The sequence below is a fragment of the Olea europaea genome, chromosome 5 (assembly GCF_002742605.1).
Source record: "Olea europaea var. sylvestris chromosome 5, O_europaea_v1, whole genome shotgun sequence".
Classification (NCBI taxonomy): domain Eukaryota; kingdom Viridiplantae; phylum Streptophyta; class Magnoliopsida; order Lamiales; family Oleaceae; genus Olea; species Olea europaea.
This window is the reverse complement of record NC_036241.1, coordinates 2,646,116-2,666,487: the sequence shown is the minus strand read 5'-3', so window position 1 is coordinate 2,666,487 and position 20,372 is coordinate 2,646,116. Positions and strand designations below refer to the sequence as shown.

At 35.2% G+C, this 20,372-nt stretch overlaps 2 protein-coding genes across 4 annotated transcripts; both read left to right on the top strand.

Moving 5' to 3' along the window:
* The first annotated feature begins 222 nt into the window (after window positions 1–222).
* LOC111394409 (40S ribosomal protein S5) lies at window positions 223–2,616 on the top strand. Its single transcript, XM_023020216.1, has 4 exons — window positions 223–437; window positions 1,373–1,644; window positions 2,002–2,205; window positions 2,348–2,616. The coding sequence occupies exons 1-4, from the start codon at window positions 342–344 to the stop codon at window positions 2,400–2,402; spliced, it is 627 nt and encodes a 208-aa protein (XP_022875984.1). The 5' UTR covers window positions 223–341; the 3' UTR covers window positions 2,403–2,616.
* Window positions 2,617–3,818: 1,202 nt separating this feature from the next.
* On the top strand, window positions 3,819–19,689 carry LOC111394408 (protein ABHD11). Of its 3 annotated transcripts, none has more exons than XM_023020214.1 (14): window positions 3,819–4,064; window positions 4,152–4,307; window positions 13,201–13,311; window positions 13,394–13,420; window positions 14,242–14,332; window positions 15,078–15,121; window positions 15,790–15,888; window positions 17,002–17,059; window positions 17,203–17,255; window positions 17,636–17,737; window positions 18,169–18,234; window positions 18,546–18,667; window positions 18,932–19,103; window positions 19,230–19,689. In XM_023020214.1, exons 2-14 carry the CDS (start codon window positions 4,167–4,169, stop codon window positions 19,290–19,292), a joined length of 1,149 nt encoding a protein of 382 aa, XP_022875982.1. In that variant the 5' UTR covers window positions 3,819–4,064; window positions 4,152–4,166; the 3' UTR covers window positions 19,293–19,689. The 3 variants fall into 3 exon arrangements, with proteins under 3 accessions (XP_022875982.1, XP_022875983.1, XP_022875980.1); XM_023020215.1 differs by having other exon boundaries at window positions 3,819–4,307; window positions 19,230–19,335; window positions 19,490–19,689; XM_023020212.1 differs by having other exon boundaries at window positions 3,819–4,307.
* The last annotated feature ends 683 nt before the right edge of the window (window positions 19,690–20,372 follow it).

Sequence of the window (20,372 nt, the reverse complement as noted above, 5' to 3'; positions counted from 1 at the left end):
AAATAGATGAAACACTAAAATGTTCAAAACAATATTGTCATTCTAAAATAATCGGGGACTATGTTGCAAGAAGATCTATAGATGTGGGAATTACGATGCATTTTTTTGAAATTATATGGAGTAACTTGCAAATTGCGGAAACTCCAGGACCCGTCTGGAAAAAGTAATTTTCGATCGATGGATAGGATATTTTTGTCAAAACACCACTAAACCACACTCCAGCTAGGGTTTCTTTCGTATTTAACTTCCTTTTTCTCCTCTAATGTCTCTCTTACCACAATTTCGTGCAGCACCCGCCTCCACCCCCAGAGAACACAAGTAAACACAGATCTTGGGAAAAAATGGAGAGTGCTGTTGCGGTAGCCGGACAGGAGCCACAGGACAGGGTTCACAGTGAAGTTTTGCTTTTCAATCGCTGGAGATACGATGAAGTTCAGGTTTTACTTCTATTCCTAATACTTCTAACCTTTTTTAAACCTAAACTCATGTTATTAGATTTGATGGAAACATATTTTATTATTGTATTTGTATTTTCTATTATTGTCGTTGTGGATTTGAGATTTATCAGAGGCGAAATTATTTCACTGCTTATATTTTTATTTTTCTGGATATGAGATTTATAATCAATGGTTTATAATCCCGAAAATATTAGAATTTTATGGAATGTGTTTTCGTAGGGTTCCGATTCAATATTTGGAATTTTCGAATTATATTCAATTAGATGCCTTTTTTATATGTTTATTATAGCTTAATAATAGAAATCCTGATGTTCTTTTTGTGGGGCTCAATATTTGAGATTAAGAATTCAAAAGACAGTACTAAGTTTAAATTATAACTCTATTAACAATACTATATGATGATCCGTCATCTTTAGCTTAAATCATTTTGTCACAAAATTGGAATTATCATCGATAAGAAGAAAAATATGTTGCTCCTCATTTCTGTAGTTATTACTTAAAGAACTTGAAATGTGTGATGGACATTAAAACATGCAGCAAAATTCCATTTTGTTATAGTCTAGTTGCCCATTTAGCTTAAATTAAATTACAAGCACCTTAATTTGATATGAACTTATTATGATTAAATATTGAGTGAATCATTTCGTTTGTTTCTGCTTTCACTTTGGTTTTATACCAAAAGTTTTTTTAATACTTAATTACTTATACATTGAAATGCGTCATTGTAGTTTTGTCAGGTAAATGTGTGACATGAGACTTTGTTTTTGATGTATGTAATTATAGTTTTAGAGGTATGAAAAGGTTCATGATATATACATTGTAATTGATCATATGCTAATTAATGACCCTAGTTAATGGTTTAGACCTGTAAACTTGTATGACAATTAACGAATGAATATTTGTTTGTTTTACAGATCAGTGACATTTCCGTTGAGGATTACATCACTGCAACTGCTGCCAAGCATCCGACCTTCATGCCTCACACTGCTGGCAGGTACCAAGCCAAGCGATTCAGAAAGGCTCAGTGCCCAATTGTTGAGAGGCTGACCAATTCACTGATGATGCACGGTCGTAACAATGGAAAGAAATTGATGGCTGTCCGTATTATTAAGCATGCTATGGAAATTATTCACTTGCTGACGGACCAGAACCCAATTCAAGTTATTGTTGATGCTGTGATCAACAGGTATGCAGAAAAACTCTATAGTCCTACTCTCTTGATTTCGAAGATCTATGATAATTATGTGTATCTTGTCCAACAATTCTCTTTTACGAGTACCCTTTTTACTGTCATTCAAATTAATTCCGGAATTCAAAATGTGAAAGGTCCTGTTGTTTAGTTCATAGATTCGATAATGATAATAATGAAGCATAGTAATGTTGTCGGTATCATTATTATTTATTCATATGATTAATCACATTATGCTAAGAGCAAGCTAACATTCTTTTTTTACACAAGCGTTGGCCTTTTTGGAATTGAAATTTTAATGCCAGTATGATTAATACTTTACATTTTCAGTGTTTAACATTGTTTACTCTGCAGTGGACCAAGAGAAGATGCAACCAGGATTGGTTCTGCTGGTGTTGTGAGACGTCAAGCTGTTGATATATCTCCTCTTCGCCGCGTTAATCAAGCTGTATATCTTCTTACAACTGGTGCTAGGGAGAGTGCTTTCAGAAATATCAAAACCATAGCAGAATGCCTCGCTGATGAACTCATCAATGCTGCCAAAGGGTCTTCTAACAGGTGAGAAAGGGTTTCCCTTTTGTAATCCATTTGCCATTCTAACGATGATATGCTTGTATTATTGTGTTGGAACATCTTTTTTCCATCTGTCATTTCTTTATTATTGTACTCTGTACGGTAACACCGTCGTTTTGGGATGCAGCTATGCTATCAAGAAGAAGGATGAGATCGAGAGGGTGGCCAAGGCCAATCGTTGAGGGAGGATTATTAGGGATTCAAGAGTTATTTTCAAGACAGTTTTGGTTTCAAAACAAGCTCTTTCAGTAATGCTATGTTATGTGAAGGGATTGTTACTTCGTTTTCATATTGTTTAGCCGTACTTTATTTATGCATAATGGATGTTTCGACGATTTGTATTTGCTGTGACGGCAGTTTTTGGTTAAAACAATTTTAAGTTTATCGTCCTTTCAATTTCTCTCTTATTCCCCCCTTCTCCCCATTAATAATGCAACTGTGAGATGGAGTTAAAGCCTTGAAATGATTTGAGATTCATGTCCCAAATTCATTCAAGAGTTAATTGTCAACATACTCAAAAAATTATTGGAAACTCTACAAATTAAGAGCGTAAAGGAAGTAGATTTGTACTTTCATTTTTCAAATCTTGCATGTAAACAATTCGTCCGATGGTAAACTTTGTTTAATGAATAAATAGTCGAACTCAATCTATTTCGAGTTAATCGTTTCAAGGGTCATTGAATTTAAATTCAATTCTTTAATTGGCTATTGAATTTTAAAATGTTGAGTTTTAGCTACTGAACTTTGAAAAATATCGAGTTTTGATCATTAATTTAGGTTCATGTCTTTGATTGGTTACTGAACTTTAAAATGTCGAGTTTTGGTCACTGAACTTAGAAAAATATTAAGTTTTAGTCACTGAATTTAGGTTCATGTCTTTGATGGTTTACTGAAGTTTAAAATGTCGAGTTTTCATCACTGAATTTTGAAATATACCGTACGTTACTTACTAGGATAACTATTGAAATTTGAAAAATATCGAGTTTACAGTGAATAATGTACAATATTTTTCAAAGTTCAGTGAGTAATGTTAATATTTTTCAAAGTTCAATAAGTCATGTATAACATTTTTCAAAGTTCAGTGGCTAAAACTCGACACTTTAAAGTTCAGTGAGCAATCGAAGACATATACTTAAGTTCAGTGACCAAAATTCGATATTTTTCAAAGTTTAGTAACCAAAACTCGACATTTTAAAATTCGGTGGCCAACCAAAGACATGGACCTAAGTTCAACGATCAAAACTCGATATTTTAAAGTTCAGTGACCAATAAAAAATATGAACATAAGTCTAGTAACAATTGGAACAATTAACTCATCAATTTCCAATATGTTCACTTTCTACTTAGAATAATGCTATTCATCAATAGTATCTTCTATCAATATTAAAATAAAAATATTTTTGAAATTGAATCAACTGGTTTTTCTTCCATTTGGTACACATTAATATAAAAATAAGAATGAAAAATATAGTTGTTATGATCCCATACAAAAGATAGAAAGTCAAATATGATAATTTGATGTAATGAATAACGATTATATTTTTCATTTTAATGGGCAAATTATATAAAACAAACGGGGGCTAAATTCTACTCGGCCGTATGCCCGCTTTCCTTTCCTAAACCAAATGTCATTTGGACGCGTTGAAGACAGGGCACCACTAACAAGTTTTGGTGCGCGATCATGGGCTTTTACGTCAATTGACATTGACGCCGCCGACCAGCCTCCGCCCACATAATTGCTCACGTGCTTTCAGTTCTCTATTCCCTTTCTTTGGCGGATACACACAGACGGACAGAGAGAAATAATTAGACTAGGACAGTTTGAAAGCCTCGGTGTCTCCGCCGTATTCTCAATATTGCTCCTGAATTCACCTCCTCAATTCCACGATTTATATTGCCTCTATTCTTTGATAATTAAATTAATTGTGCAGGATTATTGAATTAAAATGTCGGCCATTTCCAATTTTCATACGCTGTTCCAGCACGGTGAATTTCGAGCTACACTGGGATCGGAGAATCGGCTTGGTTTAACGTCGTCGATCAATCAGAGAGCCGTAAAACCCAAGATCTTGAGGCCTTTCAATGAGGTACTAAAAGAAAAATGAAACTAGCAGTCACAACTTACAAGTACATATGAATCTTTATGGATTATTTATGCTATTTATAGCTGTACTTTCATGTTTTGGTGATTTATCTTGCTTTCCTTGTAACTCCGTATGACACAAGAAGAAACAGTTTATGAGACTATGCTGTTTTAGTTGTTTGAATGTGAGTATCTATATGAAGTTTAATTGCATGGCAATTTATTATTAGTTTTAGGACTTTTAATAGCTTTCATAACATGGTAAAATGGTGACAATGTAATTAAGGCAAATTTATTTAATATTAATTATATAGCAAATCATAGCATCTTTAATCTGCTATCCAACTTTATGAGCAATGCAGAAAGTTTTATGTGACGGCCGAATCCTTGACTATTCGAGAGTTACTAAATAAAACTTAATTTTTTCATACATGAAATAATTTTTCTTTTTTCTTCAATGAGTAAATAAATTTTGATTTTATCATGTAGCTGCGAAAAATGAAAGAAAGAAAATAATTCTAACATAACAATTAAATTTAAAATTCAAAGTTGTGTTTTAAACACAACACAATTTATTAATCCTAGCCTCAGTGCTATCTCCACGTTGACTGCCTCGAACCATCAGTTACTTGAAAGGGGGAATTATTATAGAGTGAGATTTATAAAATCTCAATAAGCACGCTATGAATTATTATTGTGTATAACTTAAGAGAGCATAATAATCATAATAAGCATAATGGAGACATAAGAATTTACCGAACATAGGTGGTAAGAATTTTTATGTGTAACGCTACTAAACTCCGGTCCCCTTAATATAATCATAATCATATCATTGCATATGAGACCCATAATAATTTTTTTGAAATTCATAACATAACAATAATTCAACATAGGCAGCGTACTTACAGTGAAATTTGAATGAAAGAATAATAGAGACTTGATCCCTCTACAATTTCCACCTCGGCTTATGAATGTGTATGTGTATATTATTTGGACTAAAAAATATATACTAGTGAGTGGCAGCATGTGAATGTAAATGAGGGGTTTCAATAAAAGAAGATTAGACATGTATCTTTAAGGAAAATTTCATGATGGTGGAATTTGTCCCTTGAAATTTATGAAATGAGCAAGAATCTTTCCATCATTCCTACATTTATGCATTCACACTACACATTACCTTATGTTTGGTCAATCAAGCATAAATCAAGAATTTTACCTTATGTTTGGTCAATCAATCAAGTATAAATCAAGAATTTTCTATGTAAGCGTTCGACCAAAATTTTTTATCAAAAACATGTGGGATTTAGCACTTATGGTAAGTTTGCTACAAGGTTCTCGAAGGTGGATTAACCCTCAAATGAGCCCCTAGATTTTCAATTTTGATAATTACACGTGGAAATTCGAATGCGGGTATCATAATTTACCCTCCTAAAAATAAATTTCATCCTTGAAATTTACCTTGAAATTCATCGAAGAATTATGGGTACTTTGCCCGCATCTCCACCTCTCGCTCCCACGTGGCCTCTTCAGCCGAGTGATTTCGCCATTGTACTTTTACTAGTGGGATCACTTTGTTCCGAAGGGCTTGAAATTTTTTATTAACAATTCTTATTGGCACTTCTTCATAGCTTAAACCTCTCTGTAATTCAATAGACTGATGGTTGATCACATGGCCTCGATCGGGGACGTACTTTCTAAGTATTGACACATGGAAGATGTCATGTATAGCTGAAAGTTCGGGAGGTAACGCTAATTGATATGCGACATTCCCAATACGTTCCAAGATCTCAAACGGACCAATAAACCTTGGTTGCAACTTACCCTTCTTGCCAAAACGTAGCACTCCTTTCATCGGTGCTACTTTGAGGAATACCTTATCACCAACTTCCAGACTCTCTCTCTTTTTATCAGCATAACTCTTTTATCCATCCTGAGCACTTTTTATGCTGAAGCGAATCTTTTCAATTGCATGCACTGTTTGCTCAATAATTTCTGGCCCAAAATCTTTCGCTCACCGACTTCATCCCAATGAACTGGTGATCTACACTTTCTCCCATATAATGCGTTGTATGGTGTCATGTTAATTGAGGTGTGGTAACTATTGTTGTATGAGAATTCAACTAAAGGTAAATGCTTCTCCCATTGTCTCCCAAACTTGAGGATACATGTCCAAAGCATGTCTTCCAATGTTTGAATTGTCCACTCAGATAGCCCATCCGTCTGAGGATGGAATGCCGTACTAAACTTTAGTTCAGTTCCTATAGCTCGGTGTAGACTTTTCCAAAAGTTCAACGTGAACCTTGGGTCTCTATCCGATACAATAGAAACAGGCACACTATGTAACCTTACTATCTCATTCACATATAACTGCGCGAACTGGTCCATAGTAAACGTCATCTGAACAGGCAAGAAATGAACTGATTTGGTAAGTCGATCCACTATGACCCAAATAGCATCGTGACCTCTTGCTGACCTTGGAAAGCCAATCACAAAGTCCATAGTCACATGCTCCCACTTCCACTCTGGGACCTCCAATGGTTCAAGTAACCCTGATGGTCGCTGGTGTTCGGCTTTCACTTGCTGACACACCAAATATTTCTGGACATACTCAGTTATATCCTTCTTCATGCCTTCCCACCAAAATATTGCCTTCAAATCCTTGTATATCTTTGTACTTCCCGGGTGCACTGAATAAGGAGAGGAGTGAGCCTCCTCTAGAATCTCTCTTTTCAATTCTTCGAAATTTGGTACACACATCCGCCCTTGATGATATAATGCTTCATTTTCAGCTATGGTGAAATCCTTCCACTTTTCTGAGTTAATTTCAGACTTGATGTACTCAAAGGACTGATCACCCTTTTGATGTCGTTTAATTCTGTCACGGAGTGTGGGTCGGATAGAGAGAGCTGCTACTCGAGCGGCTACACCTGGTTAAGTGGTGACAACTCTGAGATTCAATCTCTCAAATTCTCTCCATAGTGGTTCTTGCGTAGTCAACATAGCTAATTGACCTGCCGTTTTCCGACTCAAGGCATTAGCTACCACATTCACCTTGCCTGGGTGATAATGAATTTCGCAATCGTAATCCTTAATTAACTCAAGCCACCTTCTCTCATATTCAATTCCTTCTGGGTGAAGATGTACTTGAGGCTTTTGTGGTCCGTATAAATGTTACATTTACCTCCATAAAGATAATGCCTCCAAATTTTTAATGCATGAATTACCGCGGCAAGTTCTAGGTCGTGCGTGGGGTAGTTTTGTTCATGTAGTTTTAATTGTCTGGATGCATAGGCAATCACTTTCCATGCTGCATCAAGACACATCCCAAACCTTGTTTCGAAGCATCACTATAGATTACAAAACCATCTGACCCGTTGGTATGATTAACACTGGGGCATATATTAGCTTTTGTTTTAATTCCTTAAAGCTCTATTCACACTTCTCTGTCCACTCAAACTTCACACCCTTGCGTGTTAATTGTGTCGACGGTCCTGGTATTTTGGAAAATCCTTTAATGAACCTTCGATAGTATCCTGCTAAGCCTAAGAAACTGTGAATTTCTCCTACATTGGTTGGCCTTGACCAATTCAACACTGCCTCCACTTTACTAGGGTCCACCTCTATTTCTCGGGCTGTGACAATGTGTCCAAGGAATGCTACCCGCTCCAGCCAAAACTCACACTTTTTGAACTTGGCATAGAGTTCCTCCTTCTTCAAAACCTCCAACACAATCCTTAAATGCTATTCATGTCCTCATTACTCCTTGGGTAGATTAGGATTTCATCGATGAACACGATAACAAACTGATCCATATACTTGGGGAAAACGCGGTTCATCAAATCCATAAAGACTCCAGGAACATTAGTTAGTCCAAATGGCATAACTAAGAATTCGTAGTGTCCGTACCGAGTTCTAAAAGCGGTCTTAGAGATATCACTAGCTTTGATTCTCAATTGATGATATCCAGACCTTAAATCGATTTTGGAAAATACCACTGCACCTCTGAGCTGATCAAACAAATCCTCAATCCTGGGAAGAGGATACTTATTCTTGATAGTGATTCTATTCAATTCTATGTAATCGATGCACATCCTCATCGATTCATCATTCTTTTTAACAAATAGCACCGGTGCCCCCCCAATGGAGATACACTGGGTCGGATAAAACCTCTGTCCAATAATTCCTCCACCCGTGCCTTCAATTCTTGTAATTCTTTGGGTGCCATTCTATACGGGGTTTTAGAGAGGGGTGCTGAGCCGAGAGTAAGGTCAATTTTGAATTCTACCTCTCGTTCTAGCGGCATACCCGGCAACTCCTCGGGGAAGACTTCTGGATATTCACATATCACCCTAACCTCGTCAACAGTTAATCTATTGTTCTCTTCCTTAATTATTACTGACATCAGGAATCCCGTAGTGATTTCTAATGGTACTACTTGTCGGGCTTTCAATGCAGACAAGGTGCGGGGTAAGGTTCCACCTCCAGCCATAGATAATCGAAATCTCTCTTCCTCCGGTCTTTGAAAAATCACATTTTTTTCAAAATAACGAATTATCGCATGATTCTTGGATAGCCAATCCATTCCAAGAATCACATCAAACTCGTCCATATATAATAAATACAATTCCGTCTCCAATGATTTACCAGCAATTTCTACTCTTGCTGTTCTAACTATTTGATTAATATTCACTATATCCCCAGTGGGCATCTTTACTACTAAAGGGAATTGTGCATATTCAACCATAACATCCAGTTTACATAGAAACTTAAGGGCCATAAAGGAGTGAATTGCACCAGAATCTATCAATACATAGGCTAGTAAGTCGGATATGAGGACTTTACCTGCCAAGACATTTCAATTCTGATCCTTCTCCTGCCTTGCCAGTGTATAAACCCTAGCATGTCCTCCTGGTGCATGGCCCTGTATATGTTGGTTGTTCCCCTGCTGGTTGCTCCCATACTTTGGGCAATACTGAGCCATGTGTCCTTGTCCTCCACATCGAAAATATGAATTCGTCCCCAAAAGGCAAGCTCCCTGATGATGCTTCTGACATTTTCCACAGCATGGGTAACTCTTGTTACCATCTTTCGCTGAATTTCCTCTGCTCTTTTTGGCATAATCTTGTTTCCTTTTACCCTTATTATCCACCCACTTTCGCTTCTCTGACTGTCCATTAAGCTGCTTTTCCTCCCCACTAGTATGGTTCTCGAAATCTGCCAATTGTGCCATTACCAACACATCATGATAGTTTTCAAGCTGAAGCACTATGACAATCCGTTTCAAATAATCTCTCAGACCCTACTCAAAACGTCTTGCCTTCTTGTCTTCTGTATCCACAAACTCAAGGGCATAATGAGCCAACTCTTCAAACTTTTGCTCGTACTCGATCAACGTCATTGAGCCCTGAGTCAAAGTGAGGAACTCAACCTCCTTTCGATTTCGAATACTCGTGGGGTAGTACCCTTTCAGAAAGGCCTCCTTGAATTCATCCCACATCCAAACATGACCAGGAGCCCTTGATGTAGCAGTGGTGTCCCACCACCGTCTAGCGCCTTTACGTAGCATAAAGGTTGCACATATCACCCTTCTAGGTCTCGGGCAGTTAATGAGTTCAAAAATTCTCTCCATACCCACCAGCCAGTCCTCCGCTTCCAAGGGGTCCGTACTACCATGAAAGATAGGAGGATGCTGCTTCCTTAACTGCTCAACCACAGCAACAATGCTCCTAGTGTCGAGGGTAACTTCGTGCTGTTGTTCTAGTTGAGGTGGCGGATAAGATGATGGTGTTGGCTGTTGAGGAGGTGGTGGCGGCATCGTAGCTTGCACAAAAGTTTGCATCATAGCGAAAAATTGCTGGGCAAACTGTGGGTCAATCGTATTAGACTGAGACTGAACAGGTTGTGCGGACTCTTAATTTTGGTCATTGTTATTGTTAGTACTTCTAATTAAATGATAATAATTATTTAGAGTTAAGTTAAATTGAGGATATGAAACATAAAGTAATGGCATGCTTTTATTCATAAATATTCATAAGTTCACGTAAATAACGAACCAACGAGTATACTCAGTGTCCAAACAACTGAAATTCAAAAATTGAAAAAGGTAAAGTCAACTAGGCATCATCTAATAGTTCTTCCCAGTCCCCTCCCTTTCTTTTTCCTCAAGATTTGGTTTCGGATCAATCGCGGAATACGATGCGGGGTTGTATTCTTCACTTGGGTCTTCTTCAACATAATTTTCCTCATAGTCAACCTCAAGTATTGTTATGACATTGCCTGGATTAGGTTCATAATCTGGCATCTTATTGGTATCTCCAACATCTTCACGATTCACCCTCCACCCTTCCCTCATGCATCGAAGTAATAAATCAGGAGAGGTCTGGTAGTTGAAGGTCTCTTCGATTCCCTTGATAAATTGCCTCCAATAAGGAGTAAGGGTTCAGTCAAGGTGATACACGATCTCATCCATATGAAATTGATATCCATTCGCCTTTGCCCCTCGGTAAATCTTTTCCATGGCATCTAAGTGCTGTAGCAAATCATGGTTCGGGTTTCTCTTGTAATTCCTATGCAACCAAGTAAAATGATTGCGCCTCTCAATTCGACTGATTTGACCTTGTCCACTCACCATCTATTAAAAAGAAAGGAACGTAATTACTTTTCTTTCCAAAAGAACTTTTCAATTTTTTATTTTTATTATTATTATTATTATTATTTTTTACACACGGGGTAGTGGTAAAAGAATCAGTTATTATACCAGAGTTAGAATTTTTAAGGGAACGTATCAATAATCATCCACAATTTTTATTTATTTATTATTATTTATTTATTTTTTTTTTTTACAAAGGTAGTGATAAAGTGATGAATAATTGTACCAAGAGTTGAAATTTTTTAGGAAAACATATTAATAACCATCCACAGTTTTACCCTTTTTTTTACAAAGGTAGTGATAAATGGATGAATTATCGTACGTGGATTCATTATTAATCTAATTCATATAATATGTGATTCTATATTATCGTAAACTTAACCTCTAGTTGAATCATTTCCATTAAACTTAACATGCATTTAAAATCACATAGCTACCATCTATATATTTCATGGTTTCTACATTAGTATAAAATCTAAGATCTTCTATCAATAACGTAATAGTAAACACTTATAACATACAAAATTTTATATTTTTATTGACTTTTATGCATAACAAGTCTAAATAAATTGCAACTATATTCTTCTTTTGTCATGATATTCATGATTGCTATTTTACGTAATAAACATGCTTTCATAAGTGAAATGACATGAATATTTAAAGTGCATACATACCCGATTCAGGGAAGTCGAGACATAGAGAATGGCATAGTGGCTAGTGACTTAGAACAACTTAAAATCTCATTTTAAATATCAACTTGTTTTCGAAAAATTCATCATAATCATTGGATCCAAACCGATTCTTGGACTAAAGCTATTAGTCTATTTATAATAAAGCTCAACTAAATAAATCAATTCTAAAATGCATTTTCATAAAAAATAAAAAAAAAATAAAAAAAAAATTCAGAAAATTCTTAAAGCTCAAAATTTTGAAAATATATATGTTAAGTCTACAGAACCAATTTGAAAACTCTTAGCTCTGACGCCAAATGTGACGGCCCGAATCCTTGACTATTCGAGAGTCACTGAATAAAACCTAATTCTTTCATAAGAACTAAAATAAGAACATGAAATAATTTTTATTTTTTCTTCAATGAGTAAATAAGTTTTGGTTGTATCATGTAGCTGCGAAAAATGAAAGAAAGAAAATAATTCTAACATAACAATTAAATTTGAAATTCAAAGTTGTGTTTTAAACACAACACAATTTATTAATTCTAGCCTCATTGCCATATTCACGTTGACTGCTTCGAACCATCAGTTGCCTGAAAGGTGGAATTATCATAGGGTTAGATTTATAAAATCTTAATAAGTACGTCATGAATTATTATTGTATATAACTTAAAAGAGCATAATAATCATAATCAGCATAATGGAGACATAAGAATTTACCGAACATAGGTGGTAAGAATTCTTATGTGTAGTGCTATTAAACTCTGGTCCCTTTAAAATAATCATAATCATATCATAGCATATGAGACCCATAATAATTTTCTTGAAATTCATAACATAACAATAATTCAACATAGTCAGCGTACTTACAATGAAATTTGAATGAAAGAATAATAGAGACTTGATCCATCTATAGTTTCCACCTTGGCTTATGAATGTGTATGTGTATATTATTTGGACTAAAAAAAATATACTAGTGAGTGGTAGTATGTGAATGTGAATGAGGGGTTTAAATAGGAGAAGATTAGACATGCATCTTTAAGGAAAATTTCATGATGGTGGAATTTGTCTCTTGAAATTTATGAAATGAGCAAGAATCTCTCCATCATACCTACATTTATGCATTCACACTACATATTATCTTATGTTTGGTCAATCAATCAAGCATAAATCAAGAATTTTCTATGTAAGTGTTTGACCACGAATTTTTATCAAAAACATGTGGGATTTAGCGCTTATGATAAGTTTGCTATAAGGTCCTAGAAGGTGCATTAACCCTCAAATGAGCCCCTAAATTTTCAATTTTGATAACTAGACCTGGAAATTCGGATGCGAGTATTATATTTTACACATCCACACACTTCTCTGAAGTTTGGAAGCTTCACCTGCCAAAGTATTGTCTATGTACTGTTTTAAAATGAACTCCGTTTACTATAACTGTTTCTACAAGTGAGGCGTGATGAGTCCGAGCTCGGAATTTAAACCTAAAATGTGTTCTAGTTAGCTTCGTCTTGGCATTTCAAGTTGGAAATTCTTATGTTAACTGTAGTATTAATGTCTTAATTTGCATTGCTCAGGTATCTTTAAATAACTCAAAAAAGGCGTACACGAGTCCAATTATTCAGATGTCATTGGTGGATGAGAGGCTTACTAGTAGGAGTATTGTCCTAAAGCCTGCTGACATTTTGGTAATCAAAACGCATTTTCATCTTACATTTTTTTATCAAAAAAAATATAATCTAACGCCATATAAACTGCTAATTTATGCAGGCTTATGATCTTGTTCAAGGAGCAGATGTGAGTCCCATGTTTCCATTTATTCCAGTTACAGATGATTGTAGTTTATAACCGAGGTCGTCAGTTTTGGATTTATCCCTTTTCTGGAGACCTCATTCTTTGCTGAAAGTATAAATTGGAAATAGAACACTTTGTTCTTCTGTAAAGGCTGTTTAGTACACTAATTTGTTATCTAGACCAATCTTTATCTTAATTGGACTTCTTGAACGGTGACAGATATGAACTAAAATTTATCTAATCATTATATGTTAGATACAATGGTGATGGTGGATACCAGTTATAAAAAAAATCATAACTTACATTTGGTCATCTGAAGCTGAGGTTGAAGTTGTCATTTTGTCATTTTTCAATTTTGCGGGTACTAAAACGCATTTGTAATGGGAATCTTATTATCATATAGACCACCATGCTGTTTTCCTTTTATCCATTTCTTGAAAATATATGAGATTTCTATCTAATGTAATGAATGCAGAAAAATTAGATAAGGATTTGTCATTACTTTACATTTAACATTTTGACGAGCACATACACTTAGTTAAAAATTGATATGGCTTCTCTAATGATATTTCTTGGGACAAAACAGAAAGTGGATAATTCTTTTCTTGCAGTAGCATCAGTCATTGTATATATATGCAGGAGAGTATTAGAATGACTGAAGTAGTTACATATTGCTAAATGAAGCTTCCTGTATTAAATTAATGATTAATCTGCACGAGCCTTAAATTGCAGAGTGATCTATATTTGCTTATTCTTTCCACGTTTACTTTATCATTGGTATTTTATTTTGTATATGGACTTTCCTGTGAACTTTTGGTGCTCAGGTGAGGTGGAGTTACATCTTGGACAAATCAGCACCTGAGCCTCCTACTGCTGTTCTTCTTCATGGCATTCTAGGTAGCAGGAAAAACTGGGGTAGGTACCTACTCTATAATTTAGTCATGAATTTATGTAGAAGAAACCTGTAATATCAATATTCCTTGAGTAGATGTTCAATGTCTTTGCATGATGTTAATGGAGAATTTTATCTTTCTTTATCAGTGTCTCTCTCACAATATACTGTTAGGTGAAAAATAAGTTTATCATCATAATGAGGCATGGAATGCAAAATTGTTCAGAGTTCAGAGATTGATCTTATTTTGGAAAAAGATGATAAATTGGGAAGAAAAAATTCTGAGCGAAGTTTTTAGTGGGTCCTGCAAACAATTTTTATTTGGGCCAAGCAGGAATGCTCCCTCTTTCACAAGATGATGAACTTAGTCTATGTGCTTGCTTGAAATCATTTTCTGGTTGAATAAGAAAATAAGTGTAAAAAGACCCTTTGGGTCATATGGGTCACCGAGATGTTTAGGCTGAGGAAGACCTAAGACCGTGAAGCTTCAAACCAAAGTAGATACTGGGAGGGGAAGAGTGAAACTGTAGCTTTGTATTCTTGTTTATGGTATGTTACCAACAATTTGAGAGTGAGAGACCTGATTCTTGCGGACCTTATCCTCTAACCGGGTGGTGTTGGAACTCTTAGTGCCTTTACTACATTCTTTGGTGTTCCTTCATACCATGTTTTGCACCAACATTGTTGGTAAAGATCTGCATTACTTTTAAATTCAAGTAGAATAAGTTACAACTTTTTATTGTTGTTAATTATGATAAAATGTAACAGGAACTTTTGCTAGGAGATTGGCCAAAGAGTTTCCGAAGTGGCAGGTATCTCAACGCTGCACTAGGTTTATGCTTATGTCATTACTTCCATTACTCAACTAAAAGTAAGTTTATTTCATTATGTTTTATCGTATTAGAAGTAAGAATATAGTATTTAAATGCTTAAACATTTTTTAAGATACATGGCTAATCATGGGTTAGTAAGCCCCTTATAGACCTTAGCTTCTAGTGTTACAGTTTGTCTTTTAATTATCTGGAAATGGAATTTTCACGTGTCTAGTCTATGAAAACTATATTTCAAATAGATTATGGCAAAAGAAATCGGAGCCATTATATCAACCTTCAGTCCTGGATCCTGATTCTGTGTTCAGATGGAGCATTTGCAGGAAAACTATTTAAAAGAAATTTAGTCTTAACTGCTGAGTGATAACTGTAAAGCCAGTGGAAATTGGTGTAGTGAACACGTTTCCTTAAATATAGGGAAAAAGAGGGATGTATGGTGAATTAAAGAATATTGCTTTCGCCTTTCAGTATTTTGTAGAGCTATGTAATATTAAATAGCTGTGCATTTTGCAAACTTGTATATGCTGTGATAAATATTTCTTTTTGCAATTTTATTATTAGACATGATTTGCTGTAGTAAACATTATTTCTTTTTGCTACATTATTATGAGTCCAGAACTCACTCTTCATTAGTGCTTTTGTTGCCTCAGTTTCTCCTGGTGGACCTGCGGTGTCATGGGGATTCGACATCTTTAAAGAAGAGGGGACCCCACAGTGTTCCTTCAGCTGCCTTTGATGTCTTGAAGCTAGTACGTGAATCTCTAAATCCTCCAATTTGGGGGAACCAAGCACTTTCTGTGTCCAACTAAACTGGTTTCCCGACCTTTCAGACTCATCTCACACCAAAATATCAATTGAATCTTCCCCAGAAGATACAGAAAGATGTGGACACCTACTATTCTTATCTGGCAGTCCATTGCTGCACTCCAGAATGAAAATCACAAATAATGCTTCCAATTATAATTTTTCCTGTAAAAGAACAAACAGAACGAAGTTACAACTAAAACTTATCCTTAAAGGAATAGATACCCAGTGGTCAAAAAGTGAAGATACTTGAAAAAATCCTCCAAAAAGATTGGTAATGATACAGACACTACCAGAATAGGTATTTAAGACTTTGGTTCCTGCATCCTTGGTCCTTTTTGTGGACTTCTTCTGGCTGCCATTGCCTTCCTTTCCCCCAGGCTCTGCCAACCCCTTCCCCTGAAAAAGGGCAAAGGGAAAATTCTTAGTGCAATTCCTTAAATTTTTGGTTTGTAGCAGTTATGACATAGTATTAGTGAAAATGATCAATCATTTGTGTAATGCTTATTGCATTATAGCTTCTGTTTTGAAGTTCCAGTTGTAACATAAAATAGAGTGACCATCGGGTCTGAGTCAAAAAGCAAATAACATTCTCTCTATAAATTTTCTGCCCCTATTTTTTATTATGGAGAACCCGAATGGTCCAATGATCTTTTATATATTTTTGCAGTAGTAATTCTAGGTACTATTGCATGTAACGTAGACTTACCTAGACATAGTGAAGCACAAAGGGGATGGTCTTCTTTTTCTGTATCCAATCAAGAGAAACCCCTCTAATAAAATAAAAGGAATATACCAACACTAAGATATTAGAAATCAAGATACCTATCCATTCTCTTACATTTGAATACTTGTTCTATTCGAAATCACTAAGAAAAAACGACAAACTCCAGATTCTACTCCAAAAAAAAAAAAATAATAATAATAATAATAATAATAATAAAATAAAAAAATAAAAAAACTCTGAATTATTGAGAATAATATATATAATCAAACTTGAAGTTTGTCCTGCTTATCTTCTGTTTATGTAATCATAATTCTTTAATTCTTTCGACTAGCTTGGGCAGTTGAAGTTAACTCCTCGAGTTGTAGTTGGTCACAGCTTTGGTGGAAAAGGTAAATTAATATCCATTCTAGTGTCAATAAGTGTGTTATATATTAATTAATGATTTTTGATGCATATGTTTTGGTTATTATTTTAACTATGTTATGGGTCAGACTGGTACAGTATGCTTAATTTCTCTCTTATTGTTCTGCAGTTGCCTTGAGCATGGTGGAGCAGGTTGCAAAACCTCTTGCACGACCTGTTCGAGTAAGCAGAGTTCAATAATCTTTAAATTGTTTTTGTATTTCTTATTATTTGCATATTTCGGAAGTTGATAAGATAGGTTGATCACTGTAAATTGCCTGTACTGAATATTATCAACCTAAAACTAGCTGCCAAATTTCCAGTTGCCTCGGTGAAATTTCTTGAGATTTTGACTTGTAAGGTCGATGATTGTTCGAATTATGTATGTTTTTGGGTTTTCAGTTTATATTTTCATTATTTCTTGGTCTTCTTGTTTCCTTGTTCTCCCTTCTGCGCATGTCAAATTATGTATGTTTTTGGGTTTTTAGTTTACACTGTAATTATTTCTTGGTCTTCTTGTTTCCTTGTTCTCCCTTCTGCTTTCATGCGTATCGGCATTGTAGGTCTGGCTTTTAGATGCTACTCCTGGAAAAGTTAGAGCTGGTGCAGATGGAGATGACCATCCTGCTGAACTTATCTCCTTCCTTAGTAAATTGCCACTTGAGGTAACTATGGATTCTTTCGCCTTTATTCCTTTTGTTCCCCCATTAAGCTTTGCAAAGCCACTGTTATTTTATTTGTGCTACTAAATTTTTCTGGATATCTTAATTATTTTTGCTTCATGTTGGACTATACATGAGTTAGAAATGCATAGATTTAAACTTATAATTTCAAGGTTACTAGTTCAAGTATGCAAAGCAGCCAATTGTGTGAATGAGACAAAAGCTTAGATATATACCTAGTCTGAGACTTAAGGTCGCCACCTCTCTTGACGTTGCTAATTTCTATTTTTGAAATTATACTGTAATGTTGTTTTTGTAATTAATGCCATTGGTGATTGCCGATTCTATGCTTCTCTTTTATGAAACTCTATTGATATTGTTTAATTACTTGATACAAAATTACACCTTATGTTTGAACTTATTCTTCAAGGAAGGTCTCTTCCAAAAAGGATGTTGTAAATGCTCTTGTTCAGGATGGCTTCTCAATGGATGTAGCACAGGTGAATTAAGATATATTTACTGGATAACATTGTTAAATTTCTTTTTCATTTTTCTATACAAACATTGCAGAGGTGGATTTGATGCTTATAACTTAGCGCATGTTTGGCTCCTGTTTATAATTTGTTCATAAATCGTCAAACTACTTTTTATCTACATATTTTTTAGGCTCACAAATGCTATCCACTTCCACTTATCCACCACTCATTTCTGTCTATCTATAATTTAAATCATTTATAAACAACTCCCAAACATGCTTTTATTGTTTAGGTTTTCCTTCTAATTTCATTTTTTCTCTGCCGTTCCATCTCAGTGGGTGGTAACTAATCTTCGGCAGAATCGTATCAACGGGACATCATCTTCAAGCTTCTCTTGGGTGTTTGATCTCAATGGTATTGCTGAGATGTATCAATCCTATGAGGATACTAATATGTGGTAAGTTTGCATCCCACAGACCCACCCCAGTAAGAACCAAGAAGAAAAGAAAGAAATCTTATATGGCTTGGTATTGGATAAAAACTGATATGACTATTCTCAGTTCTCCAGTGATTTTGTTGTCTGTTTCTGGTATATTTAATTTAAGTAGTCTAGCATGTTTTTTGTGAAAATGAATCGTGTAAAAAGAACCTTTTTCACTTTAATCAAATATGACATATTTTACTTAGTTGAAGAACCGTTATTGTTCTTTTATGTATGCAGGAAAATTGTGGAAGATGTCCCTCGAGGCGTTCATATTAATTTTCTAAAAGCAGAGAGGAGTTTGCATAGGTGGGCCAAGGAAGATTTGCAGAGGATTCATGTTGCTGAGGAACAAGCTGTTGAGGAGGGTGGTGGAGTTGAAATGCATGTGCTTGAAGATGCTGGTCATTGGGTATGTTGCATCTTCACCTGAATATTTCCATCTCCTTAAAAATCCAATAATTGGAGAAAATTGTGAATTCCCAATTCATGAAACACTGTGCTTCATATTCCTTATCAATTGTAATCTTTGCTCCAGGTACATGCTGATAACCCAGATGGACTCTTTAGGATTCTTTCATTCTCATTCCAAGGATTTTAGACACAATTATTTCGTAATTGCAAATAGATCTTCACACTTTTGTAGGAGTTCGTTTGGTGCACATTTTTTAGATGAAAATGTATTTTAAACATCATATCGTGGGTCTCCCATTAGAGTGTAGAAGTCAAAAATTGTGTGCTGATGTGACGGAAAAAATGCATTTTTGGCTTCAAAAATGAGTACCAAACAGGGGCTAGATGTGTGTAATTTCTGTAATTACTTTGTTTTGCTTATAGTAAAAGCAAATCCCGGGGACCCTATTGAACATATAATTTGGTTGTCGAATGGCCTAAACAATGAAGTGATGTTGGAATTACAATTTATGAGTAGCGGAGGCAGTTGAAGCCATTTGTATTAATCTATTGATTTTTAATCGAAACTTGGACTTTTGCGGTCAGGATTATGATCTTTAATATTTTGGTGTAGCATGATAGTGTTGAACGAACTTAAATTGTCCCACATGATTTTTTATACAGGAACTGTAGAGGCTAACCAACATTGATCTATTCTAAGGTTAGACAAATGAAAGATTCAGTGTAAATATCAAGTGTAACATCAAAAGAAGTCGGCCGAGAAAAGTTGTATAGGATCTTTTTCCCATTTTCAAACATGGTTCAGTCCAATGGACGTACCACCGACCAGTCGGTGTAAAAACACAAACGTTGTTTTTACTCTGACTATTTCAACTTAGATTCTGTAGCCAACTTGCCTTTAATATCCCATGCCATCTCATCCTAAGATGAATTTTGATTACGTCTCAGGTGATGCAAAATGCAAGCAATTAGTGGCTCTTATTCAAAGGTAAACAAAAGCGGTCGAATAAAGTACGAGAATCATATAAAATACAAATTTGTACAAATGAAAACTTCACCATGGATTGAAAATAAAAACGAAGACAATTCGCAATTTTATACTGTTAATCTTTATTTAATTAAATTTTATCTTGACCATTTATCGTTATTTGCATGTCAATTCATTCTTCTTCTCTTTTAATGATGACGCAATGACTTTTTCATGATTGATTGAAAGTAAAATTTAAAACTCAAAATTTTTTAAATGGTGAAAAGGGGAATGATAGAT

Coding starts and splice junctions, on each gene's coding strand:
- LOC111394409 (XM_023020216.1), top strand. CDS start 342: ATGGAGAGTGCTGTTGCGGTAGCCGGACAGGAGCCACAGGACAGGGTT. Junction 438..1,372: donor GGAGATACGATGAAGTTCAG/GTTTTACTTCTA, acceptor TTTGTTTTACAG/ATCAGTGACATTTCCGTTGA. Junction 2,206..2,347: donor GCCAAAGGGTCTTCTAACAG/GTGAGAAAGGGT, acceptor TTTGGGATGCAG/CTATGCTATCAAGAAGAAGG.
- LOC111394408 (XM_023020214.1), top strand. CDS start 4,167: ATGTCGGCCATTTCCAATTTTCATACGCTGTTCCAGCACGGTGAATTT. Junction 15,122..15,789: donor AAGAGTTTCCGAAGTGGCAG/GTATCTCAACGC, acceptor TTGTTGCCTCAG/TTTCTCCTGGTGGACCTGCG. Junction 18,668..18,931: donor TATGAGGATACTAATATGTG/GTAAGTTTGCAT, acceptor TTATGTATGCAG/GAAAATTGTGGAAGATGTCC.